The 22,122-nt window shown below is 48.8% G+C and overlaps 6 protein-coding genes across 7 annotated transcripts; 5 read left to right on the top strand and 1 right to left on the bottom strand.

The window, feature by feature from the left end:
* Nucleotides 1–9,865: 9,865 nt before the first annotated feature.
* LOC112351328 (putative pentatricopeptide repeat-containing protein At1g68930) lies at nt 9,866–11,230 on the top strand. Its single transcript, XM_024688996.1, has one exon. It carries the CDS (start codon nt 9,866–9,868, stop codon nt 11,228–11,230), a length of 1,365 nt encoding a protein of 454 aa, XP_024544764.1.
* Nucleotides 11,189–13,947, bottom strand: LOC9644357 (AUGMIN subunit 6). The gene is made up of 13 exons (XM_024688953.1): nt 13,636–13,947; nt 13,522–13,578; nt 13,348–13,442; nt 13,129–13,285; nt 12,940–13,065; nt 12,764–12,887; nt 12,639–12,699; nt 12,347–12,590; nt 12,174–12,293; nt 11,966–12,118; nt 11,721–11,919; nt 11,440–11,661; nt 11,189–11,372 (listed from the first exon to the last, which is right to left on the bottom strand). Exons 1-13 carry the CDS (start codon nt 13,873–13,875, stop codon nt 11,338–11,340), a joined length of 1,833 nt encoding a protein of 610 aa, XP_024544721.1. The 5' UTR covers nt 13,876–13,947; the 3' UTR covers nt 11,189–11,337.
* A 98-nt stretch (nt 13,948–14,045) lies between these two features.
* On the top strand, nt 14,046–15,036 carry LOC9644689 (chaperone protein DnaJ). Of its 2 annotated transcripts, none has more exons than XM_024688956.1 (6): nt 14,046–14,166; nt 14,235–14,312; nt 14,378–14,456; nt 14,612–14,685; nt 14,758–14,879; nt 14,946–15,036. In XM_024688956.1, the coding sequence occupies exons 1-5, from the start codon at nt 14,086–14,088 to the stop codon at nt 14,830–14,832; spliced, it is 387 nt and encodes a 128-aa protein (XP_024544724.1). In that variant the 5' UTR covers nt 14,046–14,085; the 3' UTR covers nt 14,833–14,879; nt 14,946–15,036. The 2 variants fall into 2 exon arrangements, with proteins under 2 accessions (XP_024544724.1, XP_002983907.1); XM_002983861.2 differs by having other exon boundaries at nt 14,758–14,828; nt 14,946–15,033.
* On the top strand, nt 14,872–16,220 carry LOC9644358 (ADP-ribosylation factor 1). The gene is made up of 8 exons (XM_002983862.2): nt 14,872–15,211; nt 15,302–15,340; nt 15,407–15,469; nt 15,537–15,555; nt 15,607–15,718; nt 15,776–15,823; nt 15,876–16,006; nt 16,059–16,220. Exons 1-8 carry the CDS (start codon nt 15,109–15,111, stop codon nt 16,090–16,092), a joined length of 549 nt encoding a protein of 182 aa, XP_002983908.1. The 5' UTR covers nt 14,872–15,108; the 3' UTR covers nt 16,093–16,220.
* Nucleotides 16,221–16,402: 182 nt separating this feature from the next.
* Nucleotides 16,403–17,435, top strand: LOC112351315 (late embryogenesis abundant protein 47-like). The gene is made up of 3 exons (XM_024688955.1): nt 16,403–16,668; nt 16,774–16,956; nt 17,107–17,435. The coding sequence occupies exons 1-3, from the start codon at nt 16,429–16,431 to the stop codon at nt 17,329–17,331; spliced, it is 648 nt and encodes a 215-aa protein (XP_024544723.1). The 5' UTR covers nt 16,403–16,428; the 3' UTR covers nt 17,332–17,435.
* A 67-nt stretch (nt 17,436–17,502) lies between these two features.
* On the top strand, nt 17,503–20,002 carry LOC9644359 (arginine decarboxylase). The gene has a single exon (XM_002983863.2). It carries the CDS (start codon nt 17,791–17,793, stop codon nt 19,903–19,905), a length of 2,115 nt encoding a protein of 704 aa, XP_002983909.2. The 5' UTR covers nt 17,503–17,790; the 3' UTR covers nt 19,906–20,002.
* The last annotated feature ends 2,120 nt before the right edge of the window (nt 20,003–22,122 follow it).

Consider the following 22,122-nt stretch of genomic DNA (forward strand, 5'->3'; position numbering starts at 1 on the left):
AAGCTAGAGTTTCAATCAATATTTAAGGAGTTGTGCAAACAATGGCAAGTTGCACCTTCTGAAGAAGAGCATGAGGCAAAAGCAAACAAAATTCGAATGTGGTGGCGTGAAGATGGCTATACAAACATAAGTTGCCTACCACAACTTGAGTCATGGTTAGGATGGTGGGAAGTTAGGATGTTCCAATGGGGACATCACTCTTTTTAGGTTGGTTTATATTTTTTCTTCTCCTTTTATTACCTTTTAATATTGCCTTTTCCATTAGGATCAACCACTTGAGGACCTCGCATACACCCCAACTGTGAATCCCTCCGAAAATAAGCATTGGAGTTGGCGTTCCTCTGAGGTAGGGAAAGGGAAGATGAGTCTATACGAAGCCTGTCTATAAGATTTGATACGTGCTATAGAGCAATCTTCAAAAGCACTGGCATTCGAGGAAGGAAGATACATGGGAACAGGGCCTTCTGTTGAGATGTTACATGATAGGATGAAGAGAAAATTAACTCCACCCGCCCGAACAGTGGCAACTGTAGTTGAGGAAGTGGTCCGTCGCACATCTATGGAGTACACTCCCCGAGCTTCTATTGGTGATATGAAAACTGTCCGCTCAAAGCGTCGTTTTTCCTTTGCTGGGGAAGATGTTGGTACGGACCTTGGAGCAAAAAGCTATCACAGGCCTAATATCGAGTACCATTCTGCTCCAAGACACCACTCTCGGACCGAGCCACCTCAAGTGGCTGATGAAAAGAGTGCATCGCAACAGGTTGAAATTACTTACCGTAGCGTGGAGCCGAAGCAATGGGCAATCCGACGCATGCCAGCAAAATCAAATGTAAGGTGTGTGGGGATGCTTTCGAGGGGCAAGTGTTGGGCCTGGATTCGTGGTGAAAAATCTGCTTCTGTTCCAGCCCCATGTTTCTATGGGGAACGAAAGTAAGCAGGATTTTCAAGATGGTGCTGGCTATATTGTTGCAACACCGACGCCAACCATACAAAGCGGCTTGAAGGCACTATAGTGACTAAACCTGATGCAGTACCTAAAGAATGGCCGGTTGCTAATGGGGTCACGCTCACCTCGGATGAGATTGAAAACCTTGAGAAATTTGGTTTTAATCTTGAGAGGAGAGTTGGAAACATGAGTGACAGGAGCAGGACTATTCTTACAGAGATGCATAGGAGGCTAGCACGAAAAGGTAAGGCAGTTAAATTTATTGGTACCATCTCCAAGCAGAAGCAAGGTAAAATAAATTTAGCTCAAACACTTGAGTGTGAGATTCTCTCCACGAAGTACATTGCTGCGCTTGCAAAGGAGTACACAGTCAAAACAGAAGGTGGAGAGTACACAATTGTCATTCACGACTTTCCTTCTTGCACATGTCCAGACTTTACGAAGCGTGAGGAACATAGGAAGGCATATGCTCCTTGCAAGCATATGTACTACATCTTCATCAACATTGTGCACCAGGATCCTAAAGTGGATATTCATATACACCAAGCAAGCCTTACTATTGCTGAGTTGCAGAAAACTTTTGGAGCTAATTAGATTTCTCCAACACTATCGATGTTTATTCTCTATCAATAAAACTTATTATACTTTATATAATTAATACAAATGTGCTTTTTCATTTCACTTTTCATTTTATATGCTTCCGAGTGTTCTTCTCGCAATACTGCCCATAGTACTTGTGTGTCTCCATTTCTGTCCTTACCATCTCAAAAAAGATTTCATGGTAGTTTTTTGGGTGCGTGATGTTGCAGTGTGTCGCAAGAGCATATATACCATCATACTAATCATTGCTATTGTTTCCACCAAACGCTAGAAAACATATGGGGCACTTCTTGAAAATGGCAGAATTGCACTTTTCTAAAACAAGTAAGAGGGCATTCTTTTTCACCCAATTTGTTGCACCCTCTGTCATTACATTTATCTCCAACTCATGATCACTATCCTTACTATCCTCTCTTTCATTCTCTTGTGTGATTTGGTTATGCTATGCAATGGGATAGTTATTGCATCTCCTAGCCCTTGAGCCCTGAGAAGAAAGATTGTGAGAGTTAAAATTACCAACACTAGAACTTATAGACATTTGTGGGTGTATTTCCCTTTTTTCGAATGAGAGTGTGAATGAAGATCTATAAATTCTAGACAATATGCTACGACAAACCCCTCAAGAATGTATTCTACAAAGAACCAAGTCTTTCTTTTATATGCAATAAACTTACATCAACGGTTATTTTTTTTCCTTTCAAACGGTTATATGGCTTCACATAGAATCTTATTTCAAATTTAATAATTTTTTAATTCTGACAAACCTAACATTTACTAGATAGAGTACAAATTTAACGAAGTGACAAGAATACTCTTTTTGCAAACATTTTATTTTATGTTCTAACAAATGTCCCTATCATTGCATGTAGTAAATATTTAAATTATTAGAACAAAAAGTGTTCTTTAGAACATTTTTATCTATCTAATATATAGAGAGTTATTAAATTATTAGGTTCGCCATAACCTTAAAATTTTAAAATTTATAATTTTTGTACTAAATTATAATTGAAAATTGAGCTCAACTTGTGAACTCAACTCTTCAACTCATGAGCTCAAATATGGTCCGCGCCCTCCTAGACGATACCACGATCTACATCAACACCTACTGGATCGCCATGGACGAGAGGTTTTGGAAAGACCCTCTAGCGTTTCGCCCGCAGTGTTTCATGCCAGACATCGATGCCTTTGGCCATGGCAGGAGAATTTGCCCTGGTGCCAAGCTCGGCGACTGGAAGCTGGATGGTGATCTGGGGAAGATGAATATGGATAAAACCTGGTTTGTCTGTCAATGCTTTCACTGTTGTAGTTTCTTTGAAAGAAAGATGATCCCACATAAAATATAAGCTGATTTCGTGTACGATTTTAGTCCAACCACAAAGGGTAGCTTTATTTTATTCACCAAAGCTGTGCGAGTTAGGGTTTGCGATGGAGTGGATGAGCCCAAGACTTAGGGAGGTGCTCAAATTAGCAGAGGAGCGAACTCGTGAGGCACTGAAGAGCTACGAGGAGGCCAAGGCTGCCCGGCCAAGGAAAGAATCGGCCGACAAGAAGAAAGGATGGGAGGCGCCCAACCCGGAGACCGAGGTATCAAAAAAAGCTCCGCAAGAACTCCTTCCCAGGTATGACAAGCCGGACAGACGTCTCTGTGTCAAGGAGCGTTGATCCCTGTCTCTAAATAAAATAGTGGAATTTCGTAAGAAGATGGGTAGTATCCAATAGGATTCAATCTCTAGCGAGCGAACCGTCGAGTCCGTGAGAAGAAGTTCTTCCTCCTTGAGAGAAACAAAAGAAATGATGGAGTGCTTTTTACTTTTTTATTTTAGCCGCGAGACCACCTGTCGTGGCATCAAGACAACTTTGGAAGATCCAAGTCTCTAAATTGCGACACTAAGCACCAGATCAACAACTCTTCCTTGTGTTCCTCTAGGATCTCTGCCAAGTCTCTCCCGGACAAATTGGTGGACACAAGTTTTCTTTGGGAATGATTCATAGGATCTTCGCAAGAATGAGGTGCCCGGAGTTCGTTCTTGCTCACGAACGATCAAGGTCTGGGACTCAAGCCATATGCTCTGGTGCGTCAAGACTTTCACCAGCAGCTAGATGAAAAAATAGAAGCAAACACATTGTCAATCCAATTTGAGGATTCTTGTTTAGGGAAGTCTTCACCAGGATATTGGTCGACTTCTAGCTTGAAAATCATTGTTCGTTATAGCATCACACTATATTTGCTGACAAGGAAGTTCACCAGACAAGCTTGTGATGTCAGCTCACCCATTAACCAATTTATAATTCTCCAGATGAGAGTTTAAACTTGAACAAACTATTTGTGAGGATTGTTCAGGCTTTCTGTTGATCTCTACATGTGATCCTCGCGAGCTTACTTCCCCGATTGATGCCCGTGCACGACAGGACGACAACGGAGCAACCTCGTCGAGTGCTACGTCCAGAATGCTATGTACCAAGGAGGCACCGGAGATTTACAAGGAGATGGTAAGAGAAGAGATCTCCATCGACACTTACACACTTTCCAGCATCTCCTCTAGGCACCCGCACTTCGTGAAGAGATGGATCAAAGACGTGGCCACCACCACGTCCTTCTGAAATCCAAGCTCCCCGGCTTTTCACCCCTTCTTTGTCCAAGAGCTTGCATGCTGCCAGGGCCTTTCGGTCCATGGCAGCAATGCGAGACACACTGGAAGATGCGATCACAGGGGCTGGAGCCGGATGCTTTCACGTACGTAGCAATCCTTGGAGCTTGCTCAGTCCGGATCCTTTGCGATAACGGCAAGCACATCCACAAGTCACATACTTGAGAGCAAACAACACTTTGGAAACATAAGTGTGAGGAAGACGCTCCATCACCATGTATCCGAAGTGTGGACTCCAAGAGCTTGTTCCTCACCCTGGAGTTGTAAACTGGAATTTGTTCATAAGCCCGCGAGTATCGACGCTGAGGATCATCAAAAACTTGAGTTTTCCAACAGTATGACAGTCCGAGCATGGCGTCCAAGATGATAAACTGGCATATTATTGCCCGAGATGGAACTCGGTTTCATCACTTTGATATAGAATTTGCTCTACTGTCTCTCTTTCTTCTGGGATTTTAAGTTTCAGTGATCGAAGATCAAATAGAGATCTCGTCAACCAAAGGGGGAATTCTACAACATCGGACGTTGGAAAAACCATTGTACGGCAAGACACAAAGAGAAGCAGTGATCACAGTCACTGCTGTTTCTTTCTCATCACCATTTAAAAGAAAAGAAAAGAAAAGGAAAAAAAAAACGAACCATAATGATGGGATGACTAGTTTCTCGATAGAAGAAGAAATCCTGGAAAACTGTAATTAGCTCCTAGAGAGCTGCCAGAGAGATTTTTAAACTCCAATCCCTTGAGCTTGCTTCTAAAGCTCCATTGACCGGAGTTTCCCCGGGATGTGATCTCTCACGTTGAAAACCCCGGCCAGCCTCAAAATGTCCACTATCGCTTGCACAAACTTGTCGACATCAGCCAGCATGTAAGTTATCACGTTCATGTTCATGCGAGCAGAACGGACTCCCGCGTTCGTCACAGAGGGGTCGAGCAAGACCTCTCGTCTCTGGAAATTACTTTGGAGACCACTACAGTGGTATAGCTTTCAGCCAATACACTCCAGAAGTGAAATTCTACAGGAAACTTATCAACAAATTCGCTGGCTGGACGTCCAAGGTTTGGAGAAGCAATAAGATCATGGACAGGGTAAACAGGCACCTCTTTTCAATCTTGCAAGATCGGCGTGAGACCCTCCGGTTTTCACCAGCGAGGAGCCCATGGCATTCATAGACGTGCTCATTTCCAGAGAAAATCTCTGAGACATCATCATAGTCTCTTGCTCGTTAAGTTTTAGCTCAACATGGAAAAATGGAATCTCACAGGATCTGTTGCTGGGAGCTCTAGCTACCTCGGCTCTCTCGCTGGAATGGGCTATGGCCGATCTTCTCAGGAATCGCCGAGTTCTCGGCTCAGAGCCAGATCGATGCAAAGAAAAGCTTGTGGACGAGTCGGACATTGCAAAGCTTCCATACATCAAGGCCATAGCCAAGGAAACACTGAGACTCCTGGCTCAGCTAGCTCTTCCCAATATCGTCCAAGGAGGCCCGATTAAACTCAGGGGCTATACCATCCCGGACGATACCACGATCTACATCAACACCTACTGGATCGCCATGGACGAGAGGTTTTGGAAAGACCCTCTAGAGTTTCGCCCGCAGTGTTTCATGCCAGACATCGATGCCTTTGGCCATGGCAGGAGAATTTGCCCTGGTGCCAAGCTCGGCGACTGGAAGCCTGGAATAAACGTTTGGTATGGTTTGACTAAAGAGTCAACCAGCGTATGTAATATTAGGGAAACAATAATCAAGCCCATTTGGTGCCTTTATTCTTTCACCTGTCAATGCTTTCACTGTTGTACTTAGTTTCTTTGAAAGAAAGATGATCCCACATAAAATATAAGCTGATTTCGTGTACGATTTTAGTCCAACCACAAAAGGTAGCTATATTTTATTCACCAAAGCTGTGTGAGTTAGGGTTTGCGATGGAGTGGATGAGCCCAAGACTTAGGGAGGTGCTCAAATTAGCAGAGGAGAAAATGAAGAGCTACGAGGAGGTCAAGGCTGCCCGGCCAAGGAAAGAATCGGCCGACAAGAAGAAAGGATGGGAGGCGCCCAACCCGGAGACCGAGGTATCAAAAAAAGCTCCGCAAGAACTCCTTCCCAGGTATGACAAGCCCCGGACAGACGTCTCTGTGTCAAGGAGCGTTGATCCCTGTCTCTAAATAAAATAATGGAATTTCGTAAAAAGATGGGTAATATCCAATAGGAATTCAATCTCTAGCGAGCGAACCGTCGAGTCCGTGAGAAGAAGTTCTTCCTCCTTTGAGCCCAGAAACAAAAGAAATGATGGAGTGCTTTTTACTTTTTTATTTTAGCCGCGAGACTCAAGACAACTTTGGAAGATCCAAGTCTCTAAATTGCGACACTAAGCACCAGATCAACAACTCTTCCTTGTGTTCCTCTAGGATCTCTGCCAAGTCTCTCCCGGACAAATTGGTGGACACAAGTTTTCTTTGGGAATGATTCATAGGATCTTCGCAAGAATGAGGTGCCCGGAGTTCGTTCTTGCTCACGAACGACTAAGATCTGGGACTCAAGCCATATGCTCTGGTGCGTCAAAACTTTCACCGGCAGCTAGATGAAAAAATAGAAGCAAACACATTGCCAATAGTATCAAAGGCCTGTTCATTCCTCTCCAATTTGAGGATTCTTGTTTAGGGAAGTCTTCACCAGGATATTGGTCATAAGGACTTCTAGCTTGAAAAACATTGCTCGTTATAGCATCACACTATTTTTGCTGACAAGGAAGTTCACCAGACAAGCTTGTGGCCCAATGTCAGCTCACCCATTAACCAATTTATAATTCTCCAGATGAGAGTTTAAACTTGAACAAACTATTTGTGAGGATTGTTCAAGCTTTCTGTTGATCTCTACATGTGATCCTCGCGAGCTTACTTCCCGGATTGATGCCCGCGCACGACAGGACGACAATGGATCTCGACATCTGCGGGAAACTCTTCCAGGAGGTCCAGACCCGTGACGTAGCGTCGTGGATTGCTGCATACACCGCGAATGGGCATCACTACGAGTTCCTGAAGCTCTCCAGCGGCAAAACCAGGAAGATCTTAACCTGTGAGACGCGAATCTGGCCGTGACACCGACCTCGCTACGGTTTCCCCGAGCTCTGAAGCTGCTCAAACGGAGTTACCTGGGAGGAGCGCTCGCTTTATCTACGCGGACTTGAACTTCTGCAGTGGGAAACGCCATCTGCACGCAACGAGGCTCCGTTTTCCTGTCCGCGAAACTCTACACCGAGGACGAGTTAAGTGCTCGAGTACGTCAAGGCCCTGGACGGAACACCTTCGAGAAAAGCACCATCAGCCTTGATCGGAGCATTCTACAAGGTGGCCTCGCTGAGCGTCCTGAGTCGAGGATCACCATTTGCGACTACGCCAAGAACTGGAGCACTCGCTTGATCTCGGCTCGGATGCGGACTGGAGTTGCCTGCTCATCGACATCCGCAGCTTGGAAGATGCTCGTAAGTGTTTCGAGAGGAGCTCTGGACAAACGGCAGAAGGATGCTTCCACATGAGGATGGCGCTGGAAGGCGGTGCTAAGCGTCCTGGAAGTGAACAGAAGAGAGCTCCTCCACGGGAGAGGCTGGCAAACGGACGTCTTGGTCGGGACCGTGGCGCTCAACGTTCAGGCTGGTCTCTGATTTATTTAGCAAGGTGTATAGTTCCGCACGCTAATGTTAAATGAAAATGGTAAGAAATCTTAATCTACAAAGTAATAGCAAAGTTACCAAATCAGTGCTTGAGAGTAGTAATCCTGATTGATTAGATTGTTACGTCTCATGTTCAAGAGTCTTTCTCCAAGACATACTTTTGTTATACAAGGAATGGCATCCTTTACAAACAGTGTAAAAAACAAACATTAGAAATAAAATGCAAACCTGTCATCCAGGTGTACGATGGTAGAGGAGCCCGTCTTGAAAGGTAATATATGAAACAACTTTCGATGTACAGTGAATTGAACCACAAAATCCGTGTAGATTTGATTGGGGGGCGCTGAAAAGAACGAGTAATCGAGATTCAAGCAGGACTCACCATTGTGAGATAGTTCTCGGAAAAAGAGCTTCACGAACTCGTAAAAATTGACGTGAGCATCAGTGATATCGAGGCTGAAGGAATACCATGGATCTCTGAAATATCCACCTGAAAGTTTAAAAGGATGCCGTGGGATGAGCTGGGCAGACACGTAAGCAAACGTGGCTGCCGCCGTGGCTTTATTATGTTATTTATGGAGGCCCTGCGGAGAGGAGCATTAGCGAGGCTCTGAAAATGGCAGCTCGTGAGGCAAAGAAGAAGCGACATAGCCGATGCGAGGAGCAGGCCCGGGCTGTCGAAGAAGCCCTAGAAAACAGCCTTCGAGAATTGGCTGCCCGGACGAGGAAAGAATTGGGCGACAGGAAGAAAGGATTGGAGGCGCCCAACCCCGAGCCCCATGTATCAAAAAAATCCCCGCAAGAACTCCTTCCCAGGTATGACAAGTCTGTCGAGGAGTGATGATCCAATAAAACTAGTGAAGCTTTGTAAGACATGGGTAGTTTCCAATGCGATCGCGTCGTGAAGTGGGGATCTTACTTCCATTTCTAGCAGAATCTCGATCAAGCCCGCGATCGGATGATTTCCTCCTCCAAGCAGCGAGCAGCAATCAGCGATTCCAGCACTCTCGCGTCGATTCTCCGGAGCTGCGGCAATCTCGAGCAGGGGAAGGGTATCCACGCATGGATGATCTACAATGGAGGGATAGACAGGGGGACCTTCTTCGGCAATCTCTTGGTCCAGATGTTTGGGAGCTGTGGCAGCATCGAGAATGCACAGGCGGCATTCCATCAAATCCACGGCCGGAACTTCTTCTCGTGGAAGATCTTGCTCGCGGCGTATGCCCAGAACGGGGAAATGACCATCGCGAGCTCGCTGCTTGGATTGATGCCCGCCCACGACACCGTCGCATGGACAACCATGATCACTGGCTATGGAAAGAGCGGCGATCTCCACATCTGCGAGAAACTCTTCCAGGAGATCCAGACCCGGGAGGACTGTGGAGTGGCGTCTTGGAACGCGATGATTGCGGCATACACCGCGAATGGGCATCACAGCGAGAGAGCTCGGACGGGAAAGCTCATGCTCCTGGATGGAATCCGCCCGAACAAATCCACTCTCATGAATCTCCTGGAGCTCTCCAACACCAGGAAGCTTTGCCAGTGTTTGATCGAAGAGACCGAGCTCCAGTGTGATCCCACTGTGGGAGCTTCGCTGTTGAGAGCTCACGGGCGATCTGGAAAGCTTGCGGAGGCGAGAGCCATCTTTGAGAGGATCCGGGGTGACAAGACTCTCATCGCTGGAAACACCATGCTCTGGGCTTACGCGCGAAACAGCTGCTTGGTGGAAGCTCGCGAGTTCTTCGAGGGGATGGCTCGCCGGGACGTTGTCTCGTGGACGACGCTCTTCTCGGGATGGATCCAGCAGCAGCATACTGGCGATGGCGATCTTTGCGATCTTCATCGGGCCAAGAGCGTCTTCGATCGAATGCCCCAGTGGAACACTGTCTCCTGGAACTCATGCTGGTGGGGCTCGGATCCAGCGGAGAAGTCGAGGCCGCGGAGGAGATGTTTGAGCTGCGAGCCGGAGGAGAGCTCCGAGACGTCGTGACTTGGAACTCGATGATCACGTCCTACGCTCGCCATGGGAGCTTCTCTCGAGCGCTGAGCCTGCTCAAGCGGATGGACTTGGAAGGGGAGCCTCCAAACCGAGTTACGTGGATCACCATCCTCGACTGCTGCGATGATCTCCGCCATGGAAGGCTGCTTCACCACGAACTGGAGCGCTCGCTTGATCTCAGCTCGGACGCGGACTTGAGTTGCCTGCTCATCGACATGTACGGGAAATGCCACAGCTTGGAAGACGCTTGCAAGTCCTTCGAGAAGAGCTCCACCACCACCAGTGTAAGATCGTGGACTGCATTAATCGGAGCGTTCGTTGCAAACGGCTCAAACCGGAGAGCGATTGAGAGCTTCCACAGAATGGCGCTGGAGGGCGTCCATTTTGACAAGGTGGCCGTGCTGAGCGTGCTGGAAGCCTGCTCTGGAGCCGGAGACTTGGACAGAGGACAGCTCCTCCATCGCTATGCGGTCGAGAGAGGCTGGCAAACGGACGTCTTGGTCGGGACCGCGGCGCTCAACATGTACGTCAAGTGTGGGAGATTCGAGCAGTCGAAGCTCGTCTTCGATGCCTTGCCGGAGAAGAGCCTCGTGTCGTGGACGTCGATGGTGTCCAGCTATGCCGGGAGCGGACGCTTTGCTGAGGCGCTGAGAGCTTTCAAGCTCATGGACTTGGCCGGCCTGGGAATGGACGGTGTTGCTCTGGCTTGCATCTTCGACGTCTGCGCGGCCTTCACAGCTCTCTCGGACGGCAGCGCTGTCTACTCGAGCGTCGAGGCGAGCGGCGAGAAGCTCGATGTCACTGCTGGAGCAGCCGCCATCAACATGTATGGAAAATGCGGAGATGTGTCGAGCGCGGCGGAGATCTTCTCGCAGTACCGGGCCTGGGAGTGGAGTTTGGTGCTCTGCACGACCATGGTGGCGGGCTTTGCTCGAAACGGACATGGCCGACGAGCTCACGAGCTGTTTGAGTTGATTGAGCTTCAAGGACTAGAACTGGACGTTGTCAGCTTCACCACCATTCTTGCTGCGTGTAGCGCTGCCGGGCTGCTCCACGATGGTCACAGGTACTTTGTTTCCATGAGAGGGGACTATGCTCTCGCTGCCACCATGGATCACTACGTTTGCGTGATCGATCTGCTGGCAAGATCTGGGCGAGTTGACGAGGGCCTAGCTTTGCTGACAACCATGCCTTTTGAGCCTGATGGAGTCTCGTGGGTGACTGTGTTGAGCAGCTGCAAAACTCATGGCGATTTTGATGTGGCTGCCACCCTTGCTGCTCGAGTGCCTGCCTCGGAAGCCGATCATCCAGGAGCGCTCGTTACATTCTTTAATCTCATTGCAGATTCATCACCATTGCTCGGTTAGAAAACGATACCAAACAGATTTTTTACCTCAACAGTTCCAACAAATGTTGGAACGAGGTTCAAGTCGAGTTGCTATTGTGACCAATCTGTCGCCGACGGATTTCCATTTCAGATGAGTGCTGAGTCCATGTCCGACAGTGGAGCTGGATTGGAATCATAGAAGGCCAAGAGTGAAATCACTACAGAAAAGAAACAGAGTGTGAAACACACCTAGCAAGTCGTCGTCCTGGTCCTGGAAACCCGATAGCTCAAGAAACAGTGGTGGAGAGGACCGTGTTGCCTGAGCCCGATTGACGCTTTCCTTTTGTACAGTCAAAGGCGTGAAATAGTGCTCTGAGGTCGTGTTACTGGTGCTGGTGTTCTCAGTCGCGGCCTCAACAGGCTTTGAGAGTGCGGCATCGTGAACTGCTTGCCGCAATTCTTTGAAATCATCTGGAATATAAAAGCCGGCGTAGTCGATATATAAGACGTTACTGAACATCTTAGAATACCTTCGTAGTCCTTGTGGCCAGAGAAAGCCAGTGAAGACGAGCGGAGGTCCAAATCATCGTCGTCACCACCTTTGTGCAAAAGAGAGAACGGCGAAGACAGTGTTGGCAGCTGAGGAAGCTTTAGTGTCGGGCTTGGAGGTGCCAGTTCTAGGGGTCCAGGAGTGCCTCTATCATCAGCAACACAGTCCGAAGTCACGTCCTGCAAAAGCTAGTCAGAACATGGCTCAAACAAGGTGGACACGTACTTGAGAGGAAAGTGCAGAGTCAGAATACACGCTATACCCAGCGAAAACAGCTTGAGAGGCAGAAGAAACCGCAGGGTGATTGACATGTTGACGGAGTTTGTTAATGTTTACTTCCATTCCTGGAATGGCTTCCTTTAGCTGCGAAATGAGCACCTGAAGAACAAGTCCTTTTTAACAAACAAAGAAACCCAGGAAAAAGAATTAATACCTGCATATTTGAGAGGTGTTGTTTTTGCTCCGCTAACGTTGCCCGTAATGCTTGTGTGTGTCCCTCACAAGCATCCACCGCATTTATAAGATTAGGACCAGTGCCTTGATTTTGTCGTGACTGTACGACAATCCCAGTCATGTAAGCAAGTTAGACAAAGCTAAAGTTTTTACCAGCTTTTGAGCTTGTTTGTGTATGCGTTGCAAAGCATGGGTCCACCGTCTAATAACTTCAGCAACATCAAGCGGGCTCGACCCTTTAACTGCCCTGTCTGTTCTGGCTTCGTCGCCATGAGCTGAAGTTTCCTGCTTTTCTAGTTGCTGATTGCAGCCATCGTCATTGGAGTTCAATGAACTTGGTATGACATTCATCCCTCTGTCGATGGCCACACGCAAAGCCGATCCATCTATACGATACCTATAAGCGCAGCGTCAAACAAAATCCAGGAACCAAAAGATTAAACACCTGTGGTCACGATGAGCAATCAAGTCTTCTATAGGGCCGCTTGCTAGTTTGTCGTGCCTCTCTATAATCAACAGAAAATCAGACAAGAATAAGAGAATACAGAAATTCAAGAAATGCAAACTGACCGGTATGTTTTAGAAGAGACTCCCAAAGCGTTGTAGCCCGAGACGCTGACGTTACTTTCTGATTTGCAAATGCTCTAGAACTTTGTAGCTCCTGCATTTTCTCCAGCTCTTGATGTAAATAAGCCTAATCGACAGCAAGACGAGTTCAAAGTAGGGAGAAAGAAGAAGTTAGATACCTCTTCAGCACACAAAGCCCGGTATTCAGCCGTCATGTCATGAGCAAGACTGGACCACAATGCCTGTTTATGCACGGCCGCAGACGCACCTTGCAGGAAACGCCTACGCTCTAGAGCAATACGTGCCTGCCAAAACACGCAAGTTCCAACAATCAATCAATCAACCAAATCAACCAATCAACACTCCACCTTTGTCACGGCAAGGAGTGCTGATGCATGTGAATTTTGCGTGATGACTTCCGTGAGCGACGCTGGCAAGGGGTTCTCGGCAACATCCGCTGGGAAGTTCCGTCGATGAACTTCTCGCAGAGCGTGGGCCGAGAGCTGCCATAATAGCTCCACAAATCTAGAGAAGGAAAAACGAAAAAAATTCAATCATAGGAACCACGGAGGCAAAACAAGACCCACCTCTGACCACAGCATGTAGCTAGCGAGGAAACCCGAGAGCTACTCCGAGGTAAAGCCCCTTGAGCCTCTAGCTCGTTGATAAGACCCTGGACAATCTGCAAAGAAAGGAATTTCCATCCTTTGAGAACTCTAAAACGAGCCAGAAGCACAGCGAAAGAATGCGTATTACTGTACTTTCCGGAAGTCGCGAGACTGTGCCGCGTCGAAAATCGGCCAGACACCGGCGAAATCCTGCGAGATCGAGCGTGAGCGCCTCAAATCAACCTACATTCTCGCCTTCTTCCTCACCTTGGCGGCCAGCGACGGCCCCCGAAGCGCCGAGAGGAGAAAATGTAGCAGCGCCTCGCCGACCCGCGGATTGGAGTGCCGGAAGAGGCCAGCTCGCGATCCAGCGCCTTGCCCTAGAATGCTAGCATCCAGGCCCAGGAGCAAGCAGTTGCCGTAGAGCGCCGCTTCCATCTCCGTCTCCTTGTCGCGGATCACATCCTTGGTAGCCTCCATCTTGGAGAGAAGGCTGCCATTCTCCATAGCCTAAACTCTCCGCTCAAAACAAAGAAGCTCCACTCAAACAAACTAAGACCACCTTCTAAGGTAGCTACTGTGAAGCCGGCGTGTCCCTAGCAAAGACCCAGTGCAAAGCCAACGAGTCCCTGGCCATTAAAAAATGGGAATGTTTCCACTCCAAGGGTCTGGATTTTTAGGGTTCCAAAGGGAGAAAAGAAAAGAAAGAGAGAAGAAATGGTGTGGCACGATTCTGATTCAGATTCAGATTCCAGCTGCCGCGATCATCACACCACTGCTGCCGATCGAGCGCGGAAGGTAGTGAATCGATTCATTGTTGGCGCGGCGCCGTGATTTTCTTCTTCTTTGTCTGGAATTTTTGCCAGGATTACTACAAGATCTTGGGAGTGGACTGCGATGCTTCCACTGACTCGATTCGAATCAGCTACTTGCGGCTCGCTTTGGTAGATTTTCCAAGCACAGATTTTTCCCCAACTTGATTTTTTCGTACTTTTTTTTTGTGTGGCAGAAATGGCATCCAGACAAGCACCAAGGACAGGATTCCGCGGCGACACTCAAGTTCCAGGAGATCAACGAAGCGTACACCGGTTAGATTTCGTTCCTCCTTTCTAGTTCTTACTCAAATCATGCGAAGAACTCCAGCAGAGTTCGTATCATACGAAGAACTTTAGCGAAGTTGTAGCTAGAAGTAGATGATTTTCAAGCTACTCACGAGGGTTATGATGCTAGTGATCGCGTGCAGTGTTGAGTGACCCGGCCAAGAGACGAGACTATGATATGAGAGCCGATTTCAACGTCCAGGAGTACAGCATCATAGTAAGAGTCACTCACATTTTCTCCTTGTTCTTCGTAGAGGGTCACTAAATCTTTTCACGGTTTTCGCTACAGGAGTATCTAAATCGATTCAAAGGCTTGATTCTTACGTGCAATGGTCTTGGAATTGGCGACCTCTCCGAGTGGTGATTACTCTCTTTTTTCTGGTTCTTTTCATTTCTAGATTAATTTACAAGGTAGCTATGTTCTTCCGGGGGCGTGATCTTGCATTTTCATCTTGGTTGTCTCGGGATTTTTTGCAGGATGGAGCAATTGCTGCGACTCGGCTATGAGGAAGTTGTGAATATGTACAATCAATGAAAAGGAAATAAGTTTTAAGGGCTCTTCAAAAAACTAAAGGAAATATTTAACCGTCCCGTTATCTTAAACCTAGAAATTCGATCTCCATTCTTATGTTCTTCCAAGATGGGTATGTTCTTCTCTCGATTCTTTACTTCCTTGTTCGGCGATAGGGAAGCCCGGATCCTCGTCCTGGGCCTGGACAACGCCGGCAAGACCACGATTCTCTGTATCCTTTGATCGATCCGTCAGATCTAGCGCTTCTAGGTTGAAATTCCGCGGCGATCTCCGCCCGGGGGTCCTTAACTCGACATTTCAGATCGATTGCAAGCTGGGGAAGTGGTGGAGACTGTGCCAAGTGAGTGAGATTTGCATTTTAGGTCTTGGATCTAGCTCACAAGTTCTCTCTTCCTGTCTCTTCCAGCGATAGGATTCAATGTAGAAACCGTACAGTACAACAACATCAAATTTCAAGTATGGGACTTGGGTACGTGCCTTTCAGTTGTTCTTTGCTCTTTCCAGAATCATTGAAACTTCTCTCGACTCGATCATAGGTGGCCAGACGAGTATCCGGTGAGTATCTTTTGTTTCAAACACTTTGGTTTGCTGACACTCATCATTCAGACCTTACTGGAGATGCTACTTTCCAAACACACAGGCTGTGATTTACGTTGTTGATTCGACTGACACGGAAAGAATGGCAACTGCAAAGGACGAACTCCACGCTATCCTAGAGGTTCTTTTGTGGTTTTTCTCTGGAAGTTTTCTCGCTGACACTCGTGCTAAACTTTAGGAAGAGGAGCTCAAGGACACAGTTGTCTTGATCTACGCCAACAAACAGGTCTGTTTTGATTTTGTGTCCGCGAGGGAACTAAATTCTGGCTTCTCAACAGGATCTCCCGGAAGCGCTCGAGAGTGCAGCAGTCTCGGAGTCTCTCAACCTTCACAAGATCAAGAACAGAGAATGGGCCATTTTCAAAACTTCGGCAGTCAAAGGCGAGGGATTGTTCGAGGGCCTCAACTGGTAACACTGCTACAGACTCGTGCCTGGTTTGATGGTTGCTTCTCTCTCGCAGGTTGAGCGACACATTAAAATCCAAGGGAAGATAGCTCGACTCGATCGGAAGAGAGAAACCAGAATTTGTAGAAGCACGCAGTTGGATAAGGTATCACTTTTTTCCCTGCAAAGCTTGTTAACAGTTTTATAGGAAAACGAAGCGAAAGTACTTTTCTGGGGATATCTTTTGTATCCAATGGCCTGGATTTCAGATACCACGACACTTGTCACAGTGAAGCCGGACCAGATGGCAAGTACTTGTCATGCAAATCGCCACGAAGCTCCGTTCGTGAAATTGGAGCAAGGATATATAGTCGTGAACCAGGGAAGTGCTACACCATTTCTTGGAATAGAGTTACACAACATCGACGAGAAAGAAGACGAACAGTATGAGGGGTATCGCGCTCTCAGGCATATACAGGCGCTCGAGCAGCAAACTTGGATCGCCTGGAGCAGCATTCTCGACGATTGCAGCTCGGCAGCAACAGCAGCAGCAGCAAGTGAACTACGGTGCTGACCCGAAGCCGCAGCCGAACCCGGCAGCCAAGCCGCTCGATATCGATGCGCAGCGCCGGGATCAGCAGCAGCAGCAGCCGCAAGTTGATGGTCAGGCCAAAACCATCGGTGATGTGAGTATCTCTTCTCAGTTTTTTCTCTCTTTTGTTTCTTCTTTGGTTTTGCTCGTTGCGTGATTCCATGATTTCTGATTCCATGGTTTTTTATTCCATTGCCAGGCTCTCGAGGAGGCTGCTGCTAAATCCGGTGACAAGCCACTGGAGCTCAAGGACACGCGAGTGATTCAAAGCGCCGAGGCGCGGGCCACTGGCGCGGCGGCTGGTGTTCTTGGTGGGCCTGCACAGTACGCGACGCGTCTCTATGAGAATGCTGAGAATGCTACACTGGGGGAAGCACTCCAGGTGCCAGATTTTTTATTTCTTTTTCATTCTTTCGTTTCTTCCACTCAGCCCAAGATTCTTCTTCCACCCAGCCCAAGATCTTTTCTTTCTTTCTTCCAGTGATCTTGACGAGAACTGTCGCTAACTACATTGCTTTGGTTGAGTCTATAGGACGTGAAAGCCCATCTCCCGGCTGACAAAGTTGCGACTCCTCGCGACGCGACTCGGATCGAGCAGGCCGAGCAGAGGAACGACCCAATGGGTCGCGTGGATCCGGCAGGAGTGGCGGCGGCAGTGAAAGAGGCGGCGGATTATAACGTGGATAAAGGATTCGTGGCGCCGGGGACGCCCGCCGGGGCTGGCGTGGGGGCTGGCCGGGGAGCGGGAAGGGTCTAGCAAGGGTTTAAGCAACCGGTTTTATTAGAGGGACTCTTTTAGATCATTCTGTCATAAAATCCATTTTAGGGCAAGGACCCTCGTGCAGCGCGCGCTCGTACGTCTCTGCGTGCTTCGTGTTGGTTGTGGTTTCGTTGTGGAACAACGTGTTCCACGCGGATGGAAAGTTCCGGGCGCGTATATATGTGCGTGGTTGAGAGAAAGGGCAATATAGGGTTTTTATTTGGAGCGAGTGATCGAGAGGGAGTAGAAAGGCGCTGAGAGAGAGAGGAGAGAGGATATTTTCTTGCTCTGATTCATTTTCGGGCAAGGATCTTGCCCGGGCATTGGATCTCTCCAGCTTCCTCCGAAAATTGGTCCGGCAAAGGCAAAGCCGGGGCTTCTGTGCCTGAAGCCTCGGCATCCTGCGAAGACAGTTCTTCGCAGGATCCTGTATTTCCACTCCCACAAGCGCAAGCGATGCGGTCCCTAGCGATCCCTCCCATGACCATCGGTAGCGGCAGCAGCAGCGGCAGCGACGACGATGAGGAGGTTCTCTTTCGCGACATTGGCCCGGGCAGGGTTCAAGAAGATCTCGCCAAGCAATGGAGCGCTGGCGATTCCATGGCGCTCTACCGGATCGGTGGCTGGGGGTTCCCATTCTACTCCATCAACGGCGACGGCAATCTCTGCGTCAACCCTAGCGGCAGCGGCAGCGGCGGTGCATCGATCGAGCTCAGGGCCGTGATTGATCGAGTTCTTGCCGCTTCCAGTGGTAATATTTCGCCTCCGCTTATCATCCGGTTCCCGGAGCTCCTCGGCGCCAGGCTCCGCGAGCTCCAGTCGGCATTCCAGGGCGCCATCCACGCGCTGGGCTACAACAATCGCTTCCAGGGGGTGTTCCCGGTGAAATGCAATCCCGACAAGCTGCTGGTGGAAGAGATCGTGGCGGCAGGCAAGCCATTCGCGTTTGGATTGGAGGCCGGCTCCAAGCCCGAGCTCCTGCTCACGATGAGCGCAATGTGCAAGGCACACCCGGACGCCTTCCTCATCTGCAATGGCTACAAGGACGCCGAGTACGTCCAGCTCGCGCTCCTGGCCCGGAGCCTCGGCATGGATTGCATCATCGTCCTGGAGCAGCTGGACGAGGTGGATCTCGTGATCGAGATGAGCCAGCGCCTGGGGATCGAGCCGGCCATTGGGGTCCGATCCAAGCTCCACACCAAGCACGGCGGCCACTGGGGTGAGACATGTGGAGAGGGTGGCAAGTTCGGGCTCTCGGCTCCCGAGATCGTGGAGGTGGCGAGGAGGCTGCGGCGGCAGGGGATGCTGGATTGCCTGGAGCTCGTCCACTTTCACGTCGGCTCGCAGATCCCATGCCTGTCGGTGGTGAAGGACAGCGTGAGCGAGGCGGCGTTCCTCTACTGCGAGCTCGCGCTCATGGGCGCCGGGATGAGGATCCTCGACATTGGTGGCGGGCTCGGGATCGACTACGATGGCTCCGCCTCGGCCTCCTCGGACATGTCGGTCGGGTACACCGTTCCGGAGTACGCGAGCGCGGTGGTGGCGGCCATTGACGCGGCGTGCACGATGAAGAAGGTCGATGCTCCGGTGGTTTGCTGCGAGAGTGGACGCGGCCTCGTCTCCCACCACTCGGTCCTCGTCTTCGACGTCTACTCCGCCACCCGGGTGCCAAAGGCCAAGTCTTCCGAGCAGGAGGAGCTCCTGGGGATGGTCCAAGAGCTCGAGTTTTGCGAGTGGGGCGAGCTGGATCTCCCGCTGGGCCAGCTCTGCGAGATGGTCCGGGCCAAGAGCTATGGGGTCGCGGCCGAGTACGCCAGGAACGCCAGGAGCGAGGCGTCGAGGCTGTTCAAGTCGGGGCTGGTGAGCCTGGAGCTGCGAGCCGGGCTGGAGCGGCTCTACGAGCTGCTGGTGGCATCATCGATGAGGCAGGCTCCGGCGACGTACCACATGAATCTCTCGATGTTCAAGGCGATCCCGGACAACTGGGCGCTCGGCCAGCTCTTCCCGATCGTCCCGCTCCAGCGCCTCAACGAGGAGCCGACCGTGAGAGCGATCCTCTCGGACCTCACCTGCGACAGCGATGGAAGGATCACGTCGTTCGTGTGTGGCGGCGGTGGCGGCGGCGGGGACACCGAGCGGCCATCGCCAAGCTTGCCCGTCCACGAGCTCGAGGAAGACGACGGTGTACGGGCGGGCGGCCGTGCGCGTCCGTACTACCTGGGCCTCTTTTTGGGTGGGGCCTATCAGGAGGCGCTGAGCAGCATGCACAACCTGTTTGGTGTAATGCACGTGGTTCACGTGGCGAGCGATGGTGGCGGGGGGTTCAGTGTGACGCGGGAGATTCCTGGCCAGTCGATCGCGAGCGTGCTCCGTAGCGCGCAGCACGACCCAGGTGGCATGTTCGATTCCCTGCGCGCGCGGGTGATTGGGTCGCTGGCCGCGGGCCGATTCCATGGCGAGCGTGAGGCGCGGGTGGCGCTCCAAATCCTGGCCAAGACCTTCTCCAGCTACACTTATCTCCACACCATCGCGTCTACTACTACTACAACTACTTCTGATGTGGTGGAGTGAGTGACATCTACTTGCTCGGTCCCAGAGAATAAGCACCACAAATAACATTGTCAGACCATTTCAATTTTTGCATTCAATATACTGTTTTATGTAACAATCAGATTCTCACGGTTGTTGGGCTGCTGGTAGTCCCAGGATTGGGAAGACAATCATCTTTGCATTGCAGCTGTAGCGTTATTACCCTCAGGACCGAGTATAACTTGCCTTAGAAACAGGAATAACGCCCCCGGGATTGTCTGCTTTACTTCCCTTGCTGCTAAATCGCATGTATAAAACGTGCACTCGTACATCTGAACGATATCCGGGTGTGATCCTGTGGTACATCTTCGAACATGCAAAGCGATTAAACAACTCTGCAGGAGACAGTTCCGGGTCAAGCAAAACGGTGTTGCTTCTCACCAACCTTCTACTGCTACTTTTACCTCTTCGCTAGCTTACGTGAGAATACATGAAAATGAAATAACATTGTCAGACCATTTCAAACAAAAGGATTTAAAATCCGTCTTAGAATCAGTCGTGATTCTTTTCAAGTTCTAAATGACCACGAGAACTTTGGGAGTTTACTGACGGTGAAAATGTCCCGGAAGTCTCGGAGAGACCAAGCGCGGTGCTTCGCGTATCTTGTAAAGGCGCAACCCTGCAGATTGGTCAGGACACCGCTTTGTTTGACCCGGAACTCTACTACTGGCAAGCTGCACAAGTCTGGTCGGCTGTAGAGTTGCGCTGGCCTGCTTCACCTTTCTAGAAGACGGGATGACACTTGTGAAGCCTGGTTTGTGCTCGAGAACCTGCAAATTGACTATGGTATCTCAAGCAATCTACAATCCCTAGAGATATATAGGAAACTTTGCTTTTTTGCTATGGCCATTAGTTAAACTCTGCATGATTATTTTAAAACTACTTACTATAGATTATTTAATGTAATTATTAAAACTAACCCGTTTCTAAATGATTAGAAGAATTGGAAATTTTATTAATTATGTTATATAAATGGAAATCAAAATATGTGGCAAGCATGGCAAGAATTTGAATTATACTATAAGATCTATCAATTTAAAACATGTGAGTTTATAACACATATATGATCTTTTGGATGCAATTATTTTTCAAGACACATGTATACATGGCAAAGTCTAGGTCAATGTCATGTATGCAAGATTTAAGTGCCAACTTATTTAGCATATCAGCAGGGTTTAGGCTTTGGGTTCTTTCAGCTCTTGTTAGAAAGTTCTATAACATATATAATGACATTATAAAGTCAATTGATCATTAGCCACCAATGCTTCTACATATAATAAAATTGAACATATGTTAAAAGTTGCTTTTCTTGAACCTTCCAGAGAATCTTTCAGCATCCCATTTCCACCCACGACTGAAAGCACATAAAGGAGGAATCCTACACAAAAGGAGAGAGATGGCCATAATCAAGAGAGCACATTTAATGAGACAAGAATAAAGCCAAAAAAAAAACACTTTCACTAAATTTTTAGTGATATCACATTGTATGCATGGCAGTTTAAGGTGTTATGCCCTATAATGCACATAATCACATTTTTATTGCAATTATAGCAATCAAAACATATATGCATAATAATTTTGTGTGCAATGTGAGTGCATGGAATATGGAAAGGGAATACAGAAATGTGCATATCAATTAGCCCAAAAACTCTAACTTATATACAGGAGCGAGTGGTCCGGATTGAAAACAATCCGACGGCTACCAAAATCCACTACGCTAATATTAGTATACGGCATCGTAACCGTACACTTGGCCCTCACATCATCCCCTCCTCTCAGAGTAATGGAAGGCCGTCAGGGTTCTCTTGTAGATGGGCCGGGATCTGGAGGAACATCAGGAGGAGGCATCGGCGGATCTGTAGACGGTATTAACTGCTCCTGATCCCTTTGTATGAAGCGTTTTAACCGCTGCACATGCACAATCTCCGGAGGATCGGCCTGCTGAACGTCATGCCGAACCTCATAAACTTGCGGTCCAACTTGCCGCAACACCCAATACGGTCCTTTCCACTGCGCAAGGAGCCCCTTAGATAAACCACGTACCGTAAGATGGGGAAAACGGACTAACACCAAATCATCCACTTTGTACTCCGCAGGTGGACGATGATGGGAGTTGTAGCGCTGTTGTTGTCCCACTTGTACGCCGCCTAAGTGTTCGGCAGACTCTGCTCGGACAAGTGGAAGAATGCTTGTCAAATA

This window comes from Selaginella moellendorffii, unplaced genomic scaffold (assembly GCF_000143415.4).
Source record: "Selaginella moellendorffii unplaced genomic scaffold, v1.0 SELMOscaffold_60, whole genome shotgun sequence".
Taxonomy (NCBI): Eukaryota; Viridiplantae; Streptophyta; class Lycopodiopsida; order Selaginellales; family Selaginellaceae; genus Selaginella; species Selaginella moellendorffii.

Coding starts and splice junctions, on each gene's coding strand:
- LOC112351328 (XM_024688996.1), top strand. CDS start 9,866: ATGATCACGTCCTACGCTCGCCATGGGAGCTTCTCTCGAGCGCTGAGC.
- LOC9644357 (XM_024688953.1), bottom strand. CDS start 13,875: ATGGAGAATGGCAGCCTTCTCTCCAAGATGGAGGCTACCAAGGATGTG. Junction 12,700..12,763: donor GTCTCTTCTAAAACATACCG/GTCAGTTTGCAT, acceptor TGTTGATTATAG/AGAGGCACGACAAACTAGCA. Junction 12,591..12,638: donor ATTGCTCATCGTGACCACAG/GTGTTTAATCTT, acceptor CTGCGCTTATAG/GTATCGTATAGATGGATCGG.
- LOC9644689 (XM_002983861.2), top strand. CDS start 14,086: ATGGTGTGGCACGATTCTGATTCAGATTCAGATTCCAGCTGCCGCGAT. Junction 14,167..14,234: donor CTGCCGATCGAGCGCGGAAG/GTAGTGAATCGA, acceptor AATTTTTGCCAG/GATTACTACAAGATCTTGGG. Junction 14,313..14,377: donor GCTACTTGCGGCTCGCTTTG/GTAGATTTTCCA, acceptor TTTGTGTGGCAG/AAATGGCATCCAGACAAGCA.
- LOC9644358 (XM_002983862.2), top strand. CDS start 15,109: ATGGGTATGTTCTTCTCTCGATTCTTTACTTCCTTGTTCGGCGATAGG. Junction 15,212..15,301: donor CGGCAAGACCACGATTCTCT/GTATCCTTTGAT, acceptor TCGACATTTCAG/ATCGATTGCAAGCTGGGGAA. Junction 15,341..15,406: donor AGTGGTGGAGACTGTGCCAA/GTGAGTGAGATT, acceptor TGTCTCTTCCAG/CGATAGGATTCAATGTAGAA.
- LOC112351315 (XM_024688955.1), top strand. CDS start 16,429: ATGAGGGGTATCGCGCTCTCAGGCATATACAGGCGCTCGAGCAGCAAA. Junction 16,669..16,773: donor AGGCCAAAACCATCGGTGAT/GTGAGTATCTCT, acceptor TTCCATTGCCAG/GCTCTCGAGGAGGCTGCTGC. Junction 16,957..17,106: donor CACTGGGGGAAGCACTCCAG/GTGCCAGATTTT, acceptor TTGAGTCTATAG/GACGTGAAAGCCCATCTCCC.
- LOC9644359 (XM_002983863.2), top strand. CDS start 17,791: ATGCGGTCCCTAGCGATCCCTCCCATGACCATCGGTAGCGGCAGCAGC.